The sequence below is a fragment of the Propithecus coquereli genome, unplaced genomic scaffold (genome assembly GCF_000956105.1).
Source record: "Propithecus coquereli isolate 6110/MARCELLA unplaced genomic scaffold, Pcoq_1.0 Scaffold77, whole genome shotgun sequence".
Taxonomy (NCBI): Eukaryota; Metazoa; Chordata; class Mammalia; order Primates; family Indriidae; genus Propithecus; species Propithecus coquereli.
The window spans coordinates 1,332,669-1,349,494 of NW_012153840.1; the positions used below are offsets into that span (position 1 = coordinate 1,332,669).

General features: G+C 57.3%; 1 protein-coding gene across 1 annotated transcript; it reads left to right on the forward strand.

The window, feature by feature from the left end:
- The first annotated feature begins 2,212 nt into the window (after positions 1 to 2,212).
- Positions 2,213 to 15,824, forward strand: ARHGEF19 (Rho guanine nucleotide exchange factor (GEF) 19). The gene is made up of 16 exons (XM_012662522.1): positions 2,213 to 2,316; positions 5,826 to 6,269; positions 6,693 to 6,983; positions 7,093 to 7,201; positions 7,276 to 7,361; positions 7,678 to 7,940; positions 8,637 to 8,797; positions 8,905 to 9,057; positions 9,319 to 9,448; positions 9,590 to 9,664; positions 9,832 to 9,921; positions 10,093 to 10,253; positions 12,402 to 12,560; positions 13,044 to 13,123; positions 14,700 to 14,804; positions 15,221 to 15,824. The coding sequence occupies exons 2-16, from the start codon at positions 5,855 to 5,857 to the stop codon at positions 15,376 to 15,378; spliced, it is 2,436 nt and encodes an 811-aa protein (XP_012517976.1). The 5' UTR covers positions 2,213 to 2,316; positions 5,826 to 5,854; the 3' UTR covers positions 15,379 to 15,824.
- Positions 15,825 to 16,826: the final 1,002 nt, after the last annotated feature.

A 16,826-nucleotide genomic window follows, 5' to 3' on the forward strand; every position in this document is an offset into this window, starting at 1 on the left:
TTTGCACAAGTTATTTAATCCCTTGAACCTCAATGTCATCATCTGTAAAAGAGGCTTCACAGAACTGATGAGAGATTTAAAGATAATGCTCATGATTTAACTTGTACAAGCATCTTACACAGTTGGCCTGACACATCTGGGGTTCCACATCCTCAAATTCAACCAACCTCAAGTAGAAAATATTTTTAAAAAGAGACCAGTGCAGTGGCTCATGTCTGTAATTCCCGAATTTTGGGAGGTCGGGGTGTGAGGATCACTTGAGGCAAGGAGTTCGAGACCAGCCTGGGCAACATAGTGAGATCCCTGCCCTCCCCCCACCGTCTCTACAAAAAAAGAAAGAAAGGAGTGGTGGCCCATGCCTATAATCCCAGCTACTCAGGAGGCTGAGGCAGGAGAATGGCTTGAGCCCAGGAGTTCAAAGTTACAGTAAGCTGTGATGATGCCACTTCACTCCAGCCTGGGTAATAGAGTGAGACCCTGTCTCTAAAAAAAAAAGAAAGAAAAAATATTTAAAAAGGAACAATAGGCTGGGTGTGGTGGATCATGCCTGAAATCCTAGCATTCTGGGAGGCCCAGGCAGGAGGATCGCTCAAGGTCAAGAGTTCAAGACCAGCCTGAGCAAGAGTGAGACCCGGTCTCTACTAAAATAGAAAGAAATTGGCTGGACAACTAAAAATATATATAAAAAATTAGCTGGGCATGGTGGCGCATGCCTGTAGTCCCAGCTACTCAAGAGAGTGAGGCAGGAGGATCGCTTGAGCCCAGGAGTTTGAGGTTGCTGTGAGCTAGACTGACGCCACGGCACTCTAGCCCAGGCAACAGAACAAGACTCTGTCTCAAAAAAATAAATAAATAAATATAAATAAATAAAAAGAAACAATAGAAAATAACAACACAACAATAAAACATAGTACAAATAAAAAGACGATAGACTATAACTATTTACATAACATTTACATTGTATTAAGTATCCTAAGTAACCTAGAGATGATTTAAAGTATGCAGGAGGATATAAGCAGACTATATGCAAATATGACACCATTTTATATCAGGGACTTGAGTATCCAAGGATTTTGATATGGGGGGTCCTGGAACCAATCCCCCATGGATTCAGAGGGACGACTGTACTCATCTGGTAAGTGGGAGCAGTAACAGTGTCTACCACATAGGGTCGTGGCGGAGATTGAATGGACAAATACATGTGAAGTGCTCAGAACAGTGCCTGGCACATGGCAAGTGTACAAGAGTTACTAGCCACATAAGTACTAGCATTCGTATGCATATTCATATGCATTTGTATGCATATCATATTAAGTGCCTGGCAATTGCCAGCTGCTCAATAAATGGCAGGTAGTATTAGGGGAAAAGCAGCTCCCCCTTTCACAGGCTTGGGAAGATTGCATGGCACGGAGTGGGGGGGGGTTGGGGACGGAGAGGTGGAAGGGCAACATAACCTAAACATTTGTACTCCCATAATATGCAGAAATAAAAAAAAAAAAGATTGCATGGCACAGACAGAGCAGGCCTTCCTTATGGGGGCCTGGTTCAATTTTGGCTATTTGCATTGGTTTACTGAGGGCTCAGTGGGTGGGGACTAGAGTGTGGGAAGGCTTTGTGGTGGAGGAGGCCAGGCCGCTGGAGGTGGTGAGAAGAGTCACTCCAGGCAGCGGGAAAGGATTGGTCATTTGTGAGGAGTGGCCGTGCTGGAGGGGCCATCAGGATGATGTCAGATGTGTCATGTCACCAACTTTCAGATTTGATTCCCATCTCCCAACCATAGAGATGTGTGGTCCCATTTTACAGATGCAGTATCAGGCTCAGAGAGGGTCAGCAGAGTTCTCAGGGTCCCTGAGGTGTCCAGGGCTTGGGAGGTTCTCTGTGAAGCTCCCAGAATGCTCTCCAGTCCCAAGAAGTCTCCTGAGCATGCCTCACATTTAGGAGGGGTGACCTGTCTCCTAGGAGCAGAGCCAGTGCCTCCCCCATCTTCAGGACTTAGTTCTAGGGTCCTTCAGAGCCTCACCTGGGCATAGGACTCCCATTGTTCCAGCCCCCCTCTTGTACCCCAGACTGGCCAAACCGGTTCTGGGGAAGGGGGGCGGGGAGCAGGCACGTTGAGACAACCGCCTGCCTCCCTCCGAGGTTCCCTCCACCTTGGCCACCCCTCTCCCTGCCCCACACAATACCAGGAGCTTGCATTGCCCTGCTCAGGGGCCATGCTGACATTGCCCCCTGAGGACTTGGCTGCAACCCCAGAGCCCTCAGGGTGTCCTGGAGCCCTGGACCGTGCTGGCAGCTGGACGGAGTTCCCTGGCTGAGGTAGGGCCCCAACCCGGGTGCCAGTAGCCCCATTCTCCTCCCGCCAGTTTTCCCAGAGTGAGTCCTTTGTGCTGCCTGCCTGGCCTCTGATCCTGGCCCTGACCCACTTATGGCCTCCTGGTGCTCTGCAGACTGCTTGGCCTGGATCTCCTCCCCAGTCATGACCTCCTACTTGGCTTTGTCTCTTAAGGGGCAGAGGGGCCCTGGCAGGGTCCCTGCTCCTCTGGGCAGCAGGGAAAGGGGCACCAGGGAGGGGGCAGGGAAAAGCTGGGTACAGAGGGCCAGAGGTGCTTTTCCTGGACTGTGGGAGTGTTCAGGGGCCCTTTCTGGCAGCCTGGTCAAGTGGGCTTATTGTCCCCTGTAATTAGCAGTGCCCACTGGGTGGTCTTCTCCTTGGCCCCTGCCCATCCTTCTCAGCCTACAGAGACACTTAGGATGACAGGTTTCTTAGAGAGAGCATCTGGGGGTGGGGGAGTCCCTTAGGAGCCACTTTACAGATGGGGATACTGAGGCCAGCCAAGGGATAGGCTATGACTCGCCTGGGGCCATGCAGCTGGTCAGTGTCAACACCAGGCCTTGAACTTTGGGCAGAGGTTTTTCATTTGGGTTCCAGGATGTCCTAGTGGACACTAGAGTCTCCATCCTGTGATCATGTCTTGGGCAGATAATGTCCCCGTACCTGGGGCCAGTTCTCTTCCTGAGGTTTGTTTTGTTTTCTTTTGTTTTCATTTGTTTCTAACGGAGATGAGCTACACACAATATGAACACAGCTTTGCCCCACCTAGATTTGCAACACCGAGGCTGGGTGGGCCACATCCTGGAAAGCCACAGGGCTGGCATCCCAGCTAGATGGGTCATTCTCATTGCCCCTTGGCCTGGGCATAGGTGGAGGCCGATGCACTCCTGATTTCCCCCTAGGGACCTGCTTCCAGCTTTGTCTCCCCAGAAAGCCTTCCTCCTCCCCTCTCCCCACACTCACCCAGCCTTCTCCTCTGAGGCCTTAATGGGGATGCCCCTGCCCCAAGGGCTCAATGTTTTGCTTATTTATCCCTGCAAATGATGGGGGAGGTCCCTCCTTGCCCTCCGGGGGCTTCCAGAATTCAAGTAGAGAGACTCTCCCAGAATACAGGGAGCAGGGGCATGTGTACATGCTTGCACATGTGTGCCCACAGAGCAAGTGGGACTTCTGTGTTAGGACTTCTGATTCCTGGGGAGAGAAAGACCTGTCCCGTGGGCAGCGGCCTCCTGCGCCTCCTTCCACCTGCTCCTACAGTGTGGTGTGTGTCGTACCCTTGCTGCTTCAACTTCCCCACCCGTGTGAAGGCCCAAGCCACGGCCCCCACCCCCGAGACGGGACTGCGGATAGGAAGAACACTCCAAAGGGTGCCTATGAATGACAAGCTCCCACTGCGCACCAGGCGCTTTACATGCATTATCGGTAATTCTCACATGAGCATTGGGAAGCTGCTTGACTATCCTATTTTCCAGATGAGGAAACTGAGGCTTAGGGAGGTTTGTTCAGATGGGCATTCTCCAGGCTTGAGGGACAGAAGCTAAAGGTACAAACTTAGCTAGAGCTGCCACCATAGGGAGGGACACTTCAGAGCAGCCAGCCCCTTCTCTGTACCCTCCCAGCAGTTGAGGGGCTGTGCAGAGAGAGTGGGGCCCCCACAGACCCAGCTGTCCCTCACTGGGTACTCTCCTCCATCCCTCTCTGCAAGGGTCTCTGACGCTGTCACAGTTTAGGCCAAGGCTCACTCTCTCTATGTGTACTGGGTCCCTCAGTATTCCAGCCATGCAGCAATTAGCTGTTACCTCCTCCAGGAAGCCTTCCTGGAGTACCCAGCTTGAGCTGAGCCCAGCACCCTACTCTGATGGTTCCTCTGGCTTGGCTCTTGCCAACCTGGATTATAACTTTTCATTTTTGGCTCCCCCACTAGACTGGCAACTCCACGGACATGCAATGTTTGTCCATCTGTCTCCCTGGGTTTTTCTGGGCTTCACATCCGTGTCTGAATATCTGGTCTGGCTGAAATGTTCAGTGTCTCTGGTCTCTGTCTCCATCTCTGGGTTCCCAAATGTCTCAGCATCTGTGGTTTTTCTGTTTTTGAGTGTTTTGGGGTCTTGGTTGCTGAGTTGCTGTCTAAATGGTCTCTGTTTCTCTAGGTCTGTCTCAGCCTCTGTCTCCTGGGTCTCCTGGCCCTGCCAGGCTGGGCACTGCCCCCATGGCCTGAGGGGGCCTCTGGGGGGTCCTTGCTGCCCTGCCTGCCCACAGGGAGGCCCAGCTAGGGTAGGCCGCCGCCCAGCCCGCTGCCTGCTCCCTCCTCCCTCCCTGCTGCTTGCCTCACCACAGGGTTTGATGAATCAAACTCTTTGTCTGGGTGGGATCTCCCCCAGCCAGCTGGGCAGAGAGAGGGCTTCCCCTGCCGGAGCCGCAACCAGCATCAGCAGCGGGCCTTGGCTGGAGAGGTGAGGGGCTGCCAGAGGGCGCCCAGCGGAGGCCGCGGGGCAAAGGCTGTGGGGTTGGACTTGGACCTGGACCGCTCCGGGATCATCAGGCCTGTCCCGATCCCTGCTCCCACTCCCGGGGTATGACTTGCTGCCCAGAAAGGACCTGCTCGGGGCTGGGAGCCAGGGTGGGGAAAAGTCCCTCTTTCCCCCCAAGCTGGGGGGCTGGGGCACCTCCTTGACCTTCTCTGGGAGGACCCAGCCTGATCTGGGTGGTGGCCTGCCTGCCAGTCTGTTACCCTCCCAGCCAGCCTGGCATGGGTGTGGGCACCACTCAGCGCTGAAGGCCACAATTCTGGGCATGGGGGTGGGGTGGACATCACCAAAGCAAGGACTCGCGGGCCTGTGTGTTTGTGTCTGTGTCCTGGTGTGCATGTGAATGGAACAAGAGTGTGAGAAAGCTTGGGGTGTGTGTGTAAATATCGGATGGGTCAGTGTGTGTGTGAGAAAGTGTCTGCGTGAATGTATTTAGTTGTGTAAAAAAGTGTGTTTGTGAAGGTGTCAGCCTGAGTATGAAAGTGTGCATGTCCATATGTGTAGTCGGAGAAAATGTGTGGTTGTGTATGTTGGAACATGGATTTGTGTGAAATGTATGGATCTGTATGTCCGATTGTATATCAGCATGTGTTAGAGAAAGTACAAGGTTGTTAAAAGCACGGACTTGAAAGCTGGAGTGGCTGGCTTAGAATCCTGGCTTCGCTATTTACTAAATAACAACTTCTCTGCCTCATTTTCCTCGCCTATAAAATAGGGTTAATAACGGTGTCAACTCATAGGGTTGTTGTGAAGATTAAATGAGATAATATGTGTAAAGTACTTGCCTGTCATTCAGGAAGTGCCAGGTAAGCGTGAACTATTACTACATAAACAGATGTATGAGTGTGTTTGTACGGCGTGTGCACACATTTGTACACAAGGGTTTGTCCAGGCCTCCAGGACGCAGTGGCTTACCGGCCAGGCCTGCTGTCCTCTATCTAGGTCTGATCCTTTCTCTCCTGCAGGCCCAGGTGGGTAGCAGAGCAAAGGAGGAATGGACTGTGGGCCACCTGCTACCCTCCAGCCCCACCTGGCTGGGCCACCTGGCACTGCCCGCCACCCAGTAGCTGTGTGCCAGCAGGAGAGTCTGTCCTTTGTGGAGCTGCCCACCCTGCAGCCTCCAAGCCCTGTATGTTTGGACCTTTTCCCTGTTGCCCCCGAGGAGCTGCGGGCTCCTGGAAGCCGCTGGTCCCTGGGGACCCCTGCCCCTCTCCAAGGGCTGCTATGGCCAACATCCCCAGGAGGCCCAGATACAGAGATCTCCACCAGTGGAGGAATGCGGCCCAGCAGGGCTGGCAGCTGGCCACACTGTCCTGCTGCCCAGCCCCCAGCTCTGGAGGGACCCTGGAGTCCCCAGCATCCACAGCCGCAGCGCCGGGCCAGCCACGGCTCTGAGAAGAAGTCAGCCTGTGAGTCACCTGGGGAGGGGGGGAGGTGGCCCTGTGGGGTGGACAGGGGAGGTGCTGGATGGCTCTTTTAGAACCCTTTAAGCCCTAAGTTCCCCCCAAAGTCAGGATAACTGGTAGGTTTTAGTGATAAGGAAACTAGGGCTCAGGGAAGGCAAGTGACCTTTCCAAGGTTGCACAGCAAGAGAGTCACCATCCTGGGTACCCTGGCCCCTTACCCACCCTTCGCCCACTGTAGTCATGACTGTTCTCTCTTCACCCCCCTTTTGACCCCATTGCTCTGGGGACCAGCTGCCAGCAGAAACCCTGCCTCTTCCTCAGGCCTGGCCTCTGAACCCCAGATGCTCAGGGTCACAAGGCAGCAGCAGAGAGGTTGGAGAGGCCCCACTGGATGCCAGTCTGGGCTTTCACACCCCCACCCCCCAGGGCGCAAGATGCGGGTGTACCAGCGTGAAGAGCCCACTGGCAGCCTCGAGGCCAACGCTGTCTTCCTGGAGTCTGGCCAGGCGGTGCAGGAGCAGGCCCTGGGCACAGAGGAGCCTAGACCGCGGGAGCTGCCTGGGTGCACCCGAGCAAGCCTCGAAGGGCCTGAGCGAAGGCGCTTCTCAGCGTCCGAGCTGGTGACCCGTCTGCACTCTTCTCTGCGCCTGGGACGGAACTCAGCACCCAGGACACCAATCCTGATCCCGGGGTCAGGCACCGGAGCAGCCCGGGAAGGTACCAGCTCCTCCCCTGAGCCCTGAGACCGCCAGGGTGCTTGTTAGCTGGGGTATGGTTCCCAGGGCCACTCTCTGGACCACCCACCTCCAGCCCTCGCTCTCTCCAGGGAAAGCATTTGGAAGGGAGTCGCGAGGTGTAGAGATGCGGGTGGACAGTGTGTCGCTGCCAGCCCCTGTTGACTCAAGCGAGGGCCATGGCGGTTGGCTCGAGCCAAGGTACCACCTCCCTCTCTGGGCTGGGGTCCCAGGTGGGTGCAGGTGAGGAAGGGCCCTGACACACTCTTTCCTAGGCTAGACGCGCAAGACGCGCAAGAAAAGCCGCCGTTGGGTACCAGGAGCGCCAGTGAGCGGCGCCAGTCACGATTCCTCCTTAACTGTACGTGGGAGGGGTTCACGGAGGAAGGGGCTGGGGACGTGGAAACGGGGAAACTGGGGTTTGGAGAGTTGGGAGGTAGGGATCGTGTGAGAAGTAGAGAATTGAACTCTCAGTATCTAGCACAGGGACTGGCATGCAGTTGGTGCTCAACTACTGTTTACGGGATGAATGACTGAGTGAACGCATGCATTCACTGCGTCCGCATACCCCAGCCTCCGCAAAGGCTTAAGTGAGGCGGGCCCTTGGGGGCGCCGGGGAGGAGCGGGGCCGCACCGACGGGCGCCCCACGGCCCTTCCCCGCCCTCTCCCCGCCCAGCCGTGCTCTACCAGGAGTACAGCGACGTGGCCAGCGCCCGCGAACTGCGGCGGCAGCAGCGCGAGGAGGAGGGCCCTGGGGACGAGGCCGAGGGCGCCGAGGAGGGGCCCGGGCCGCCGCGCGCCAACCTCTCCCCGAGCAGCTCCTTCCGCGCGCAGCGCTCGGCGCGCGGCTCCACCTTCTCGCTGTGGCAGGACATCCCCGACGTGCGCGGCAGCGGCGTGCTGGCCACGCTGAGCCTGCGCGACTGCAAGCTGCAGGAGGTGCGCGCGGGGACCGGGCGGGGAGGAGCCGCCGGGCGGGGGCAGGGGGCAGTCCTGGGGCCCGGAGCGGGTAGAGCGACAGAAGGGGCGAGCCAGGAGCCAGTATGGGATCGCGGACTTATGGGGACCCGGGCCATGGGGGGACGGGGCCACAAAAAGGGGGCGCCGGCGACTGTCAACGCGCAGGGTGGGTACTAGGACCTTAGTAGGTGGGGCTGGCTGGAAGCGAGCACAGAGGAGCAGGGGAGCCAAAAGCGAGTGAAGCCAGACGAGGGGGCGGTGACGGCTGTGAGGGGCGGAGCCTAAGGGGCGGAGCCTAGGATAGGGCAGGGCCAGGGGAGAGGCGGAGCCATTGGGAGGGCAAACGCGTGGTGGGCGCAGGAGCAGGGGCGGGGCTAGTGGGAGAGCGCACCGCAGACGGGGCAGGCCCCGGAATGACTGGGGCGGGGCCCTGGGCGGGGCTAGAGTAAGGGGCGGGGTCGAGGGCTCCGGTTGGATTTGTACAATTGCCGGCGGGAAGTTACAGGTCCCCAGACTCGCCCAGCGCCAGATTAGGGGTGGGGCTAGAGGAGGGGTGGGAACGCGGGGGGTGGCTGGGTCTGGGGAGGTGACATCCTGGGGCTGGGGGATGCGAAGCCAGGGCGTCCAGGGTGGGCTGGCTCAGCCATTTCAACCTGGCTCTCCCGTCCGCCTTAGGCCAAGTTTGAGCTGATCACGTCGGAGGCCTCCTACATCCACAGCCTGTCAGTGGCCGTGGGCCACTTCTTAGGCTCTGCTGAGCTGAGTGAGTGTCTAGGGGCGCAGGACAAGCAGTGGCTGTTTTCCAAACTGCCCGAGGTCAAGAGCACCAGCGAGAGGTGAGGAAGTGGTGTGGCCTGGCCCAGGGCCGGGACCAAGCCTGTTGTTGACCGGCACCCAGATCTGGGATCTCTGTCCTGGCCCTGACTCCTCCCTGACCCCTCAGGTTCCTGCAGGACCTGGAGCAGCGGCTGGAGGCAGATGTGCTGCGCTTCAGCGTGTGTGACGTGGTATTGGACCACTGCCCGGCCTTCCGCCGAGTCTACCTGCCCTACGTCACCAACCAAGCCTACCAGGAGCGCACCTACCAACGCCTGCTGTAGGGCTGGGGGATCTGAAAGGAGGGGAGGAGGGAGGGAGACTCAGGCAGGCGTAGGCACAGAAGACTGGGTGAGGAAGGGTGACTCTGGGAGGGGAGGTGTCCCTGAAAGGGTCTCTGTGACCAGGGTAAGGTGAGACCAACCCCAAGGAGCAAAAAGGATGTGCTGACAAGGTACATGAAGAACCAGTGGGGTGGCTGGGGTCGTGGATCCCAGGAGTTCAGGCCACCTGTGACTCTGGAACCCTCCCCATCTTCCAGCCTGGAGAACCCCAGGTTCCCCAGCATCCTGGCTCGCCTGGAGGAGTCTCCTGTGTGCCAGCGTCTGCCCCTCACCTCCTTCCTCATCCTGCCCTTTCAGAGGATCACCCGCCTCAAGATGCTGGTGGAGGTACCTAGAGGGCACCAGGCTGCAGTGAGGGCTGGGCGAGCTGTGGGCCGTGACCTCCACAGCCCCTCTAGGCATGCGCGCGTGAGCTAGGTCACAGGGGGAGGACGACGCCAGCCTCACTGCGCTGATCCCACCTTCCAGAACATCCTGAAGCGGACAGCACAGGGCTCTGAAGATGAAGACATGGCCACCAAGGCCTTCAACGCACTCAAGGAGGTGAGCCCGGCAGGGCAGGGGCTGTTTGGCTTGGAAGGGCCTCCCTGGACCCCCGTCTAAGAGAGCCTCCACCCGTCAGAGTCTCTGGTCCCCAGGCGGGAGCCTGAGGCTGGGCTCTGGGAGCCCGGGTTAGGGGGCTGCAGGTGACCCACCCACGGCCTCCCCAGCTGGTGCAAGAGTGCAACGCCAGTGTGCAGTCCATGAAGAGGACAGAGGAGCTCATCCACCTGAGCAAGAAGATCCACTTTGAGGGCAAGGTGCACGCAGGATGGGGCGTGTGAAGGGGCAGCTCTTGTTTCCTCCTTGCCCTGGGGGCTTCAGGCCAGTTCATTACTGCCCACACCCTCCCATCCCCCACCCCGTGCTCTCGGCCTGGTGGCCCTGGGCCTGACCCGCCCTCTCCCCTTGCCTACTCCATCCCCCCCCAGATCTTCCCGCTGATCTCTCAGGCCCGCTGGCTGGTTCGGCATGGGGAGCTGGTGGAGCTGGCACCACTGCCTGCAGCACCCCCTGCCAAGTTGAAGCTGTCCAGCAAGGCTGTCTACCTGCACCTCTTCAATGACTGCTTGCTGCTCTCCCGGCGGAAGGAGTGAGTCGGGGCGGGGTAGGGGTAGGTAGATCAGAGCTGTGCTCCCTTCTTCCCCACCACTGGGCTCACAGTCAGGTCATCACTGGTCCTGGAGGCCCTAGATTGTGCCAGGCTGTGCTGCCAGGACACCCGGAGTCTTGGAGGCTCCTGAAGCAAAGGCAGAGATGTGTGTTAGACTATCTTCCAGATAGGAGAGTCAAGGGCTGGACTGTGTGCAGAGGACTCGAAGCTGCTCGGAGCTTAAGCCGGTTAGAGCAGAGATTGAGAGCACAACCCCGGAGCCCCAACTCTGCCCTGAGTCGCAGCAATGCTAACTGCCAGCGTTTGTTTACTCAGCGCCTGTTCTGTGCCCGGCATGCCACGCCGTGTGGATTATTCTCCTTAATCCTCCAAACACCTCCCTAGGAAGTGGCGTCCCTTGTTATTCCAGATCGTGGAGCTGGGAGGTGGGGGAGCCAGGAGGAAGTCAGGTCTGGCCATTGCTGGATGCCAAGCTCATACCCACTGTACTGTCCTGTCTTCCATCTGTAAAATAGAGACTACCACACGGGGAGGTTCAGTGTGAAAATAACACATGAAAAGTATGTAGCAGAGTGCCTGGCACGTAGTGAACATTTCCTCGGTGTCAGCTGTGATCACTGTAAGTGAGGGAGGAGGAAGGAGACTTTCTGGGTGAGACGAGTCTTAAGGCTGGATGGGATGAAGGATGGACATCTTATGCCATCAGAAGAATTCATTCCTGATTTATTTGTTGGCTGGGCATGGTGGCTCACGCCTGTAATCCCAGCACTTTGGGAGGCTGAGGCGGGAGGATTGCTTGAGGCCAGGAGTTTGAGACCTGATTTCTTTGTTCATTCAATAACCTGTCACTGGTTATTGCTGAGGACTGGTTATTACTAGGCCATCTGCTGGGTGCTGAGGACATACGTATGAATGAAAATGTTCTCTGCTCACAGGAACTGTCAGACCAGTGAAAATATATCCAGATAACCATGTCGTCAGGGTTTTGATGGGAGGGTGTGCTGCGGTAGTCCCTGGTGTGGGGTGAGAATCAGTAAAGCTTCATAGAGGAAGGGCCATCCGAGCTGGGTTTTGAAGGATAAATAGAAGTCTTACAGGTAAAGAGGTAGTTTGTGGGGGGATGGACAGCAAAGTCACGATAGTATTATATATAAGAGCAAAGTGTGTGTTTGGGGAATGACGAAGCCTAACATGGCTGTATCTGTAGAAGAGCAGGCCAGGAGAGGGAAGTTGGGATGTTGAAAGTCATGGTAAAAAGGTTGGACTTTTCTTTCTTTCTTTTTTTTTTTTCTTTCCTCTGAGTGAATCACTGAAGAGAGGTTGGACTTTTTCTGAGGGCAGCTGGGAGCATGGAGAGTTAGGCAGAAGGGTGACACTTCACTCCTGGCCAATTTGGAGTATGGGCGGGAGGGGGAGACACCAGAGGCCCTGCCATTGCCCAGGAGAGGGTAGATGCTGCAGGAGCGGTAGGCACTTCAGGATAAGTGGGTTCCAGGGACGATAAGGAGAAGGAAAGACAGACGGAGCTGCCAGCTGGGTGCTGGATGAGGGAGGGGAAGAGGTGAGCGTGACGTGTGAGTTTCCTCCTGGGCAAACTGGTGGAGTCTCCGACTGGAATGAGAGCCGCGAAGGGATCTGGTTTGGAGTGGGAGATGCCGAGCTTTGCTTAGACGTGTTGAGATAGAGGAAGCCGCGGAGCACCCTCCACCCGCCATCGCCCGTCCTTCCCACAAGTGTTCATTGAACCCAAGCTGTGGGCCAGGCACCAGCCGGCCCTGAGCTACAGCAGCAGAGAGACAAGGCTCAGCCTCGTGGAGCTTGCATACCAGTGAGGGAGCTGGCCGGTTGGCACTTTAGAACAGGAGCTTGGGGGAGAGGTTCAGAGAGAAGTCGAAAGCGCGCCTGGGGTCAGGGACTGGTCTCCATCCGTGAGCCAGCAGGACAGGAGCTCCCAATTCCTCGTGGGGACTTTGCTGGTCACTAGGGAAGCAGTACCTGTGTAGAAGGAGCGCTGGAGGAGAAGACAGGCCCTTTTCCTCCCCTCCAACCAGAACCCACCTGGTCCTCAGGGTGGGCACTGGGGGCCGGAGCCCAGGCCAGGCTGACCTCCCCTTCCCTGGTCCCCAGGCTGGGGAAGTTTGCTGTTTTCGTCCACGCCAAGATGGCCGAGCTGCAGGTGAAGGACCTGAGCTTGAAGCTGCAGGGCGTCCCCGGCCACGTGTTCCTCCTCCAGCTGCTCCACGGGCAGCGCACGAAGCACCAGTTCCTGCTGAGGGCCCGGACCGAGTGAGCAGGCCTGGGCGTGGGGAGAGGGGATCCCCCCAAGGTAGATACAAGGCCTAGGGGTGCCTGTGACATCCCTGGCCTTGTTCCCCAAGTGCCCAGTTCTTCCCTTACATGAGCAGTACGCGGGGCAGAGGGCAAGGCTGGCTGGGCAGAGCAGTGGTACGTGCCCCACGGGTCATGCCCAGGGGCTGGCCATCTCCTCCCCGGCCCTGCACGTCTCCCTTGCATGTAAAACTCTGTACCCCTCTAACTCTGGCTTCCGGACAGAGGTGTTAGGCGGGACGTGGGCCTGTTCTTATGCTCAGAGCTGAGTGGGACACAGGCTCGGAAACAGGGTTGTGGGGTGGGCCTCAGGGCGGGACAGACGTGACCTGGGTCCTGGATGTGGACATCGTACCCAGTTCTCCCAGCCTCGGTCTCGGCACCCTGCCCTGGGCGACTGCACTTTGCATGTTGTGACAACTCAGCCTCCCCCTTCCCTAGAAGTGAGAAGCAGCGTTGGATCTCAGCCTTGTGCCCCTCCAGCCCCCAGGAGGACAAGGAGGTCATCAGTGAGGGGGAAGGTAGCAGCCCGCCCCCAGCCACGTCCCTGGGCCGGGTTCCCTCGCTCTCCTTCTCTCCCATGCTGGGTGCTGTGCTGCTGGCAGGGCGGTGGGCAGGCCGGGTGGCTCTGAGGAACCGTGAAGCCCGGGCAGGATTTACAAAGGACAGGTCAGCCCCGCGTGCACAGACAGCACCCTGGGGATTACCAAGGCCTTTAAGGGGCCCATTTCATCCCCACGAACGCCCAGTTTACAAGTTAGATAACAGAGGGTCAGAGGTAAAGTGCCTTGCCCAAGTTCACCCAGCTAGTAAGTGGCAGAGCTGGGACTGGGGCCCAGGTTTGTTTCTGTCTTTGCGTCGGCTGCAAAGAGGGCAGGAACCCAAGTGGCCAGGAGTGGGGATCTGCTCAGTTGGGGTAGAGGCTTCTCCTTTGGGTGCGAAGTGAGGCTGTAGGCCTGGTGCAGCCTAATCACAGAGGGCCTTGATGTAGGGGCGATGGGTCGCTATTGAAGGTTTCTGAGTCAGGGCCGAGTTAGGTAGCAAAGGGAAGGAAGGGAACTTCCCACTGGGGCTTCGTACTTGCATTTATTTTATTTAATCCTCACAGCGACCCTACTAGGTAGACTCATTTTCTTCATTTTTCATATCTGAGAAAATGGAGGCTCAGAAATTTTAAGTAACTTGCCCACGGTCACATAGCCAATAGGTGGCTGAGCTGGGATCCAAGCCAGAACCAGCCCCCAAACCTATGGGTTTTGATGCTACCAGCCCACCTGGTCTGCTGGAAAGCACTGAGGTCTGGAATGGGCCAGACTCTCTGGCTTGAGCTAGGAGTCCCACTTGGGCTGGGGGTGAGCTCCCTGCTCCAGACAGGTGGTCAGGGAAGGCCCCTGGGAAATGACATTTGACCCTGAAGAATGAGGGGAGGCAGCCAAGAAAGATCTGGGGAAGGGCACTCCTGGCAGGAGGAACAGACAGTGCAAAGGCCCTGTGGCAGGGGGAGCTGAGTGTTTGAGGAGCAGCAGGGAGACCAGTGTGGCAGGAGCTTTGTGAGCGAGGAGAGAGGGGGAGTAGCAAGGGGAGAGGGGGAGTAGCAGGGAGGAGGTGAGGTTAGCAAGGGGCCAGCGCCAGACCACGCAGGCCTTAGGGGCCCAAGAGGATGGGAAGTCCTGTAGGGCTTCAAACAGGGGAGTGATGTGGCTTGAGTCCCAGTAGGGAAGAATGGACTGGAGGGAGCAGCAGGGGGCGTAGGAGAGACCGATACTGTTTTGGTGGGGGGCAATTGGACAGTTGGGGTCTGGAGGTCAAAAGCAAGGTATTGGATTGAGCTGGGCGGGGGAGCGCCCCCAGCACAGAGGCAGCACTGAAGCCAGGAGGGACTGGGGCCCTCCAGCCCTTACGTCTAGGGTAGGAGGGGAGAAGAGCAGCCAGGGCGGGCAGCGGGTACCTGACATCTTGCATGGGGACCTGCGGCATGGGAGGGGCAGAGGAAAAGAGCTGCGGTGGCCACCCTCCCACTACTGCCCCTCCTTGCCCCGCCCCTGCGCCTGCCCCATCCTGCCCCCAGGACTCCCTGACCCTGCCCTGGGCTGTCAGACCACCCCCAGGTTCAGTGCGTTAGGACGTACAAGGCACTGCAGCCTGATGAGCTGACCTTGGAGAAGACGGACATCCTGGCAGTGAGGACCAGGACCAGTGACGGTGAGAGAAGCCTCCTGGGAAGGCCTCCCTGATGGGGCTTGGGTGGCAGGAGGGAGCTCGATGGCTAAGACATCACAGGGAAAAGTTATGCAAGTGTTGATCAACCACAGCATGTGGGAATCAGGTTAGACAAGAGTAGGAACTTCCTGCTTGTAAAGTTGTAAGATCAAGAGTGACGGGGAGAGTGGGAAATACCCTTCTCAGGGGAATGTCAGGAAAAACAGGTCAGAAGTTCATCTAAAAGACAGCTAGAGGCAGGGTCTTTCCTGGAGCTGGGGGATGCTGAGATGATGTCACCTTGGCCCGGGGGGTGCAGACAAGGCTTGCATCAGGGCTGAGGCGTTCCCTCCCAGACCTGGCCCTGGTGCCTGCCCCTTTGATGCCGCTGATGCTGCTCTTGGCCTGTGTGTCCCTAGGCTGGTTGGAAGGGGTCCGCCTGGCAGATGGCGAGAAGGGGTGGGTGCCCCAAGCCTACGTGGAAGAGATCAGCAGCCTCAGTGCCCGCCTCCGAAACCTCCGGGAGAACAAGCGGATCACAAGTGCCACCAGCAAACTGGGGGAGCCCCCTGCGTGATGGGTGGCCGTGGCCTGGGACAGCTCTGGAGGGGGCCTGCAGTGTCTCCATGCCCCAGGCCACTGCTGCTGGCACTTCTGTTCTGAGGCCCTGGCATTGAGGGCACAGACTGGACACAGGAAGAGGGGGCGTCCAAAGGGTCTCCCCTGTCCTCATGCTCCTCAATATCCACACTTCAAGGCCGAGGGCAGTTTCTTCGTCTGGCATGGGGGCCACACAGGTGACTGCTGATATCTGGCAAGGACTGGGGCCCTCTCCCTTCGTGCCCTCGACCCTGCCTGACTCTTGGTCCCTCTGGCAGGGGCCTGGCCGGGGAGTGCTCCCGTGCCGGTGAGTGCTAGGACCTATAGATATCTGGGGTCTTCACTACCACCTGCCCTGGCCAGACCCCTGAGTGGGTGCTGGTTGCTGTGACTTGTCTGTAAATAAACTCCCATAATGCCTTTGCTTGGCGTCTGTGAGCCATCTGACGCTGCGCCGCCCCTCCCGCCAGCCCTGTTTCCCCAGCTAAAGACCGGGAGGGCCTCGACTGCCTCCCAATGGGGGTTTGCCTTTTTCTGGAGTTTTCCCCTTAACCATAGGAGGGAGACGGGGGTAGAGGGACAGTATATCAGTTAGGCTGCTTTCAGCTGCAATAACAAAATGTCAGCTTCGAATAGGCTTAAATATCGAAGAGATTTCATTAGTTCTTGTATTTGTTTCCTATGGCATCTGTAACAAATTACTACAAACTGGGTGACTTAAAACAACAGAAATTTCTTCCCTCACGTTTTTAGAGGCCAGGAGTCCAAAATCAGTATCACGGGGCCAAAATCCAGGTGTTGGCAGGGCTGTGCTGGAGTCTCTAGGGAGACTTGTTCCCAGCCTCTTCCGGCTTCTGGTGGCTGCTGACATTCTTTGGCTTGCAGCCGTGTCACTCCGGTCTCTGCCTCTGTGGTCGCTGCCTTCTCCATGCATCTGTATCAAATCTCCTTCTGCTTCCCCTGATAAACAAGTGATTGCATTTGGGGCCCACCCAGATAGTCTCCCCATCTCATGATTCTTAAATCACATTAAGATTCCCCCAACACACACAATTTTTTTTTTCTTTTTGGTCATATAAAGTAACACTCACAGGTTCCAAAGGACTAGGACATGGATATCTTTTGGGGGCCATTTTTCAGCCTGCCACAGTTCTCATAACTGAAAAGGGTAGAGGAAAGGTGGGCTTCAGGCAAGGCCTGATCCAGTGGCTCACTGATGTCACTGAGGACCCAGCTCTTTCCATTTCTCTACTCTGCTGTCCTTGGGGTTGGCTTTATTCAAGGCTTCCAGGGGCTTCTTCATTCACACCAACATGGAAGAAGAGAATTTGTCTCAGCATTCCAAAAGTCCTGGGGTTCTCTCTAATTGGACCTCAGGGCTGATCATGGCAGCCAGGGGACAGTGTGCTGATTTGCCTGGTCCGA

What these genes read in the sequence shown, in the direction of transcription:
- ARHGEF19 (XM_012662522.1), top strand. Translation starts at nt 5,855, where the DNA reads ATGGACTGTGGGCCACCTGCTACCCTCCAGCCCCACCTGGCTGGGCCA. An exon ending in GTCAAGAGCACCAGCGAGAG is followed by an intron (nt 8,798 to 8,904) that starts GTGAGGAAGTGG and finishes CTGACCCCTCAG; the next exon opens with GTTCCTGCAGGACCTGGAGC. An exon ending in CTGCTCTCCCGGCGGAAGGA is followed by an intron (nt 10,254 to 12,401) that starts GTGAGTCGGGGC and finishes CCTGGTCCCCAG; the next exon opens with GCTGGGGAAGTTTGCTGTTT.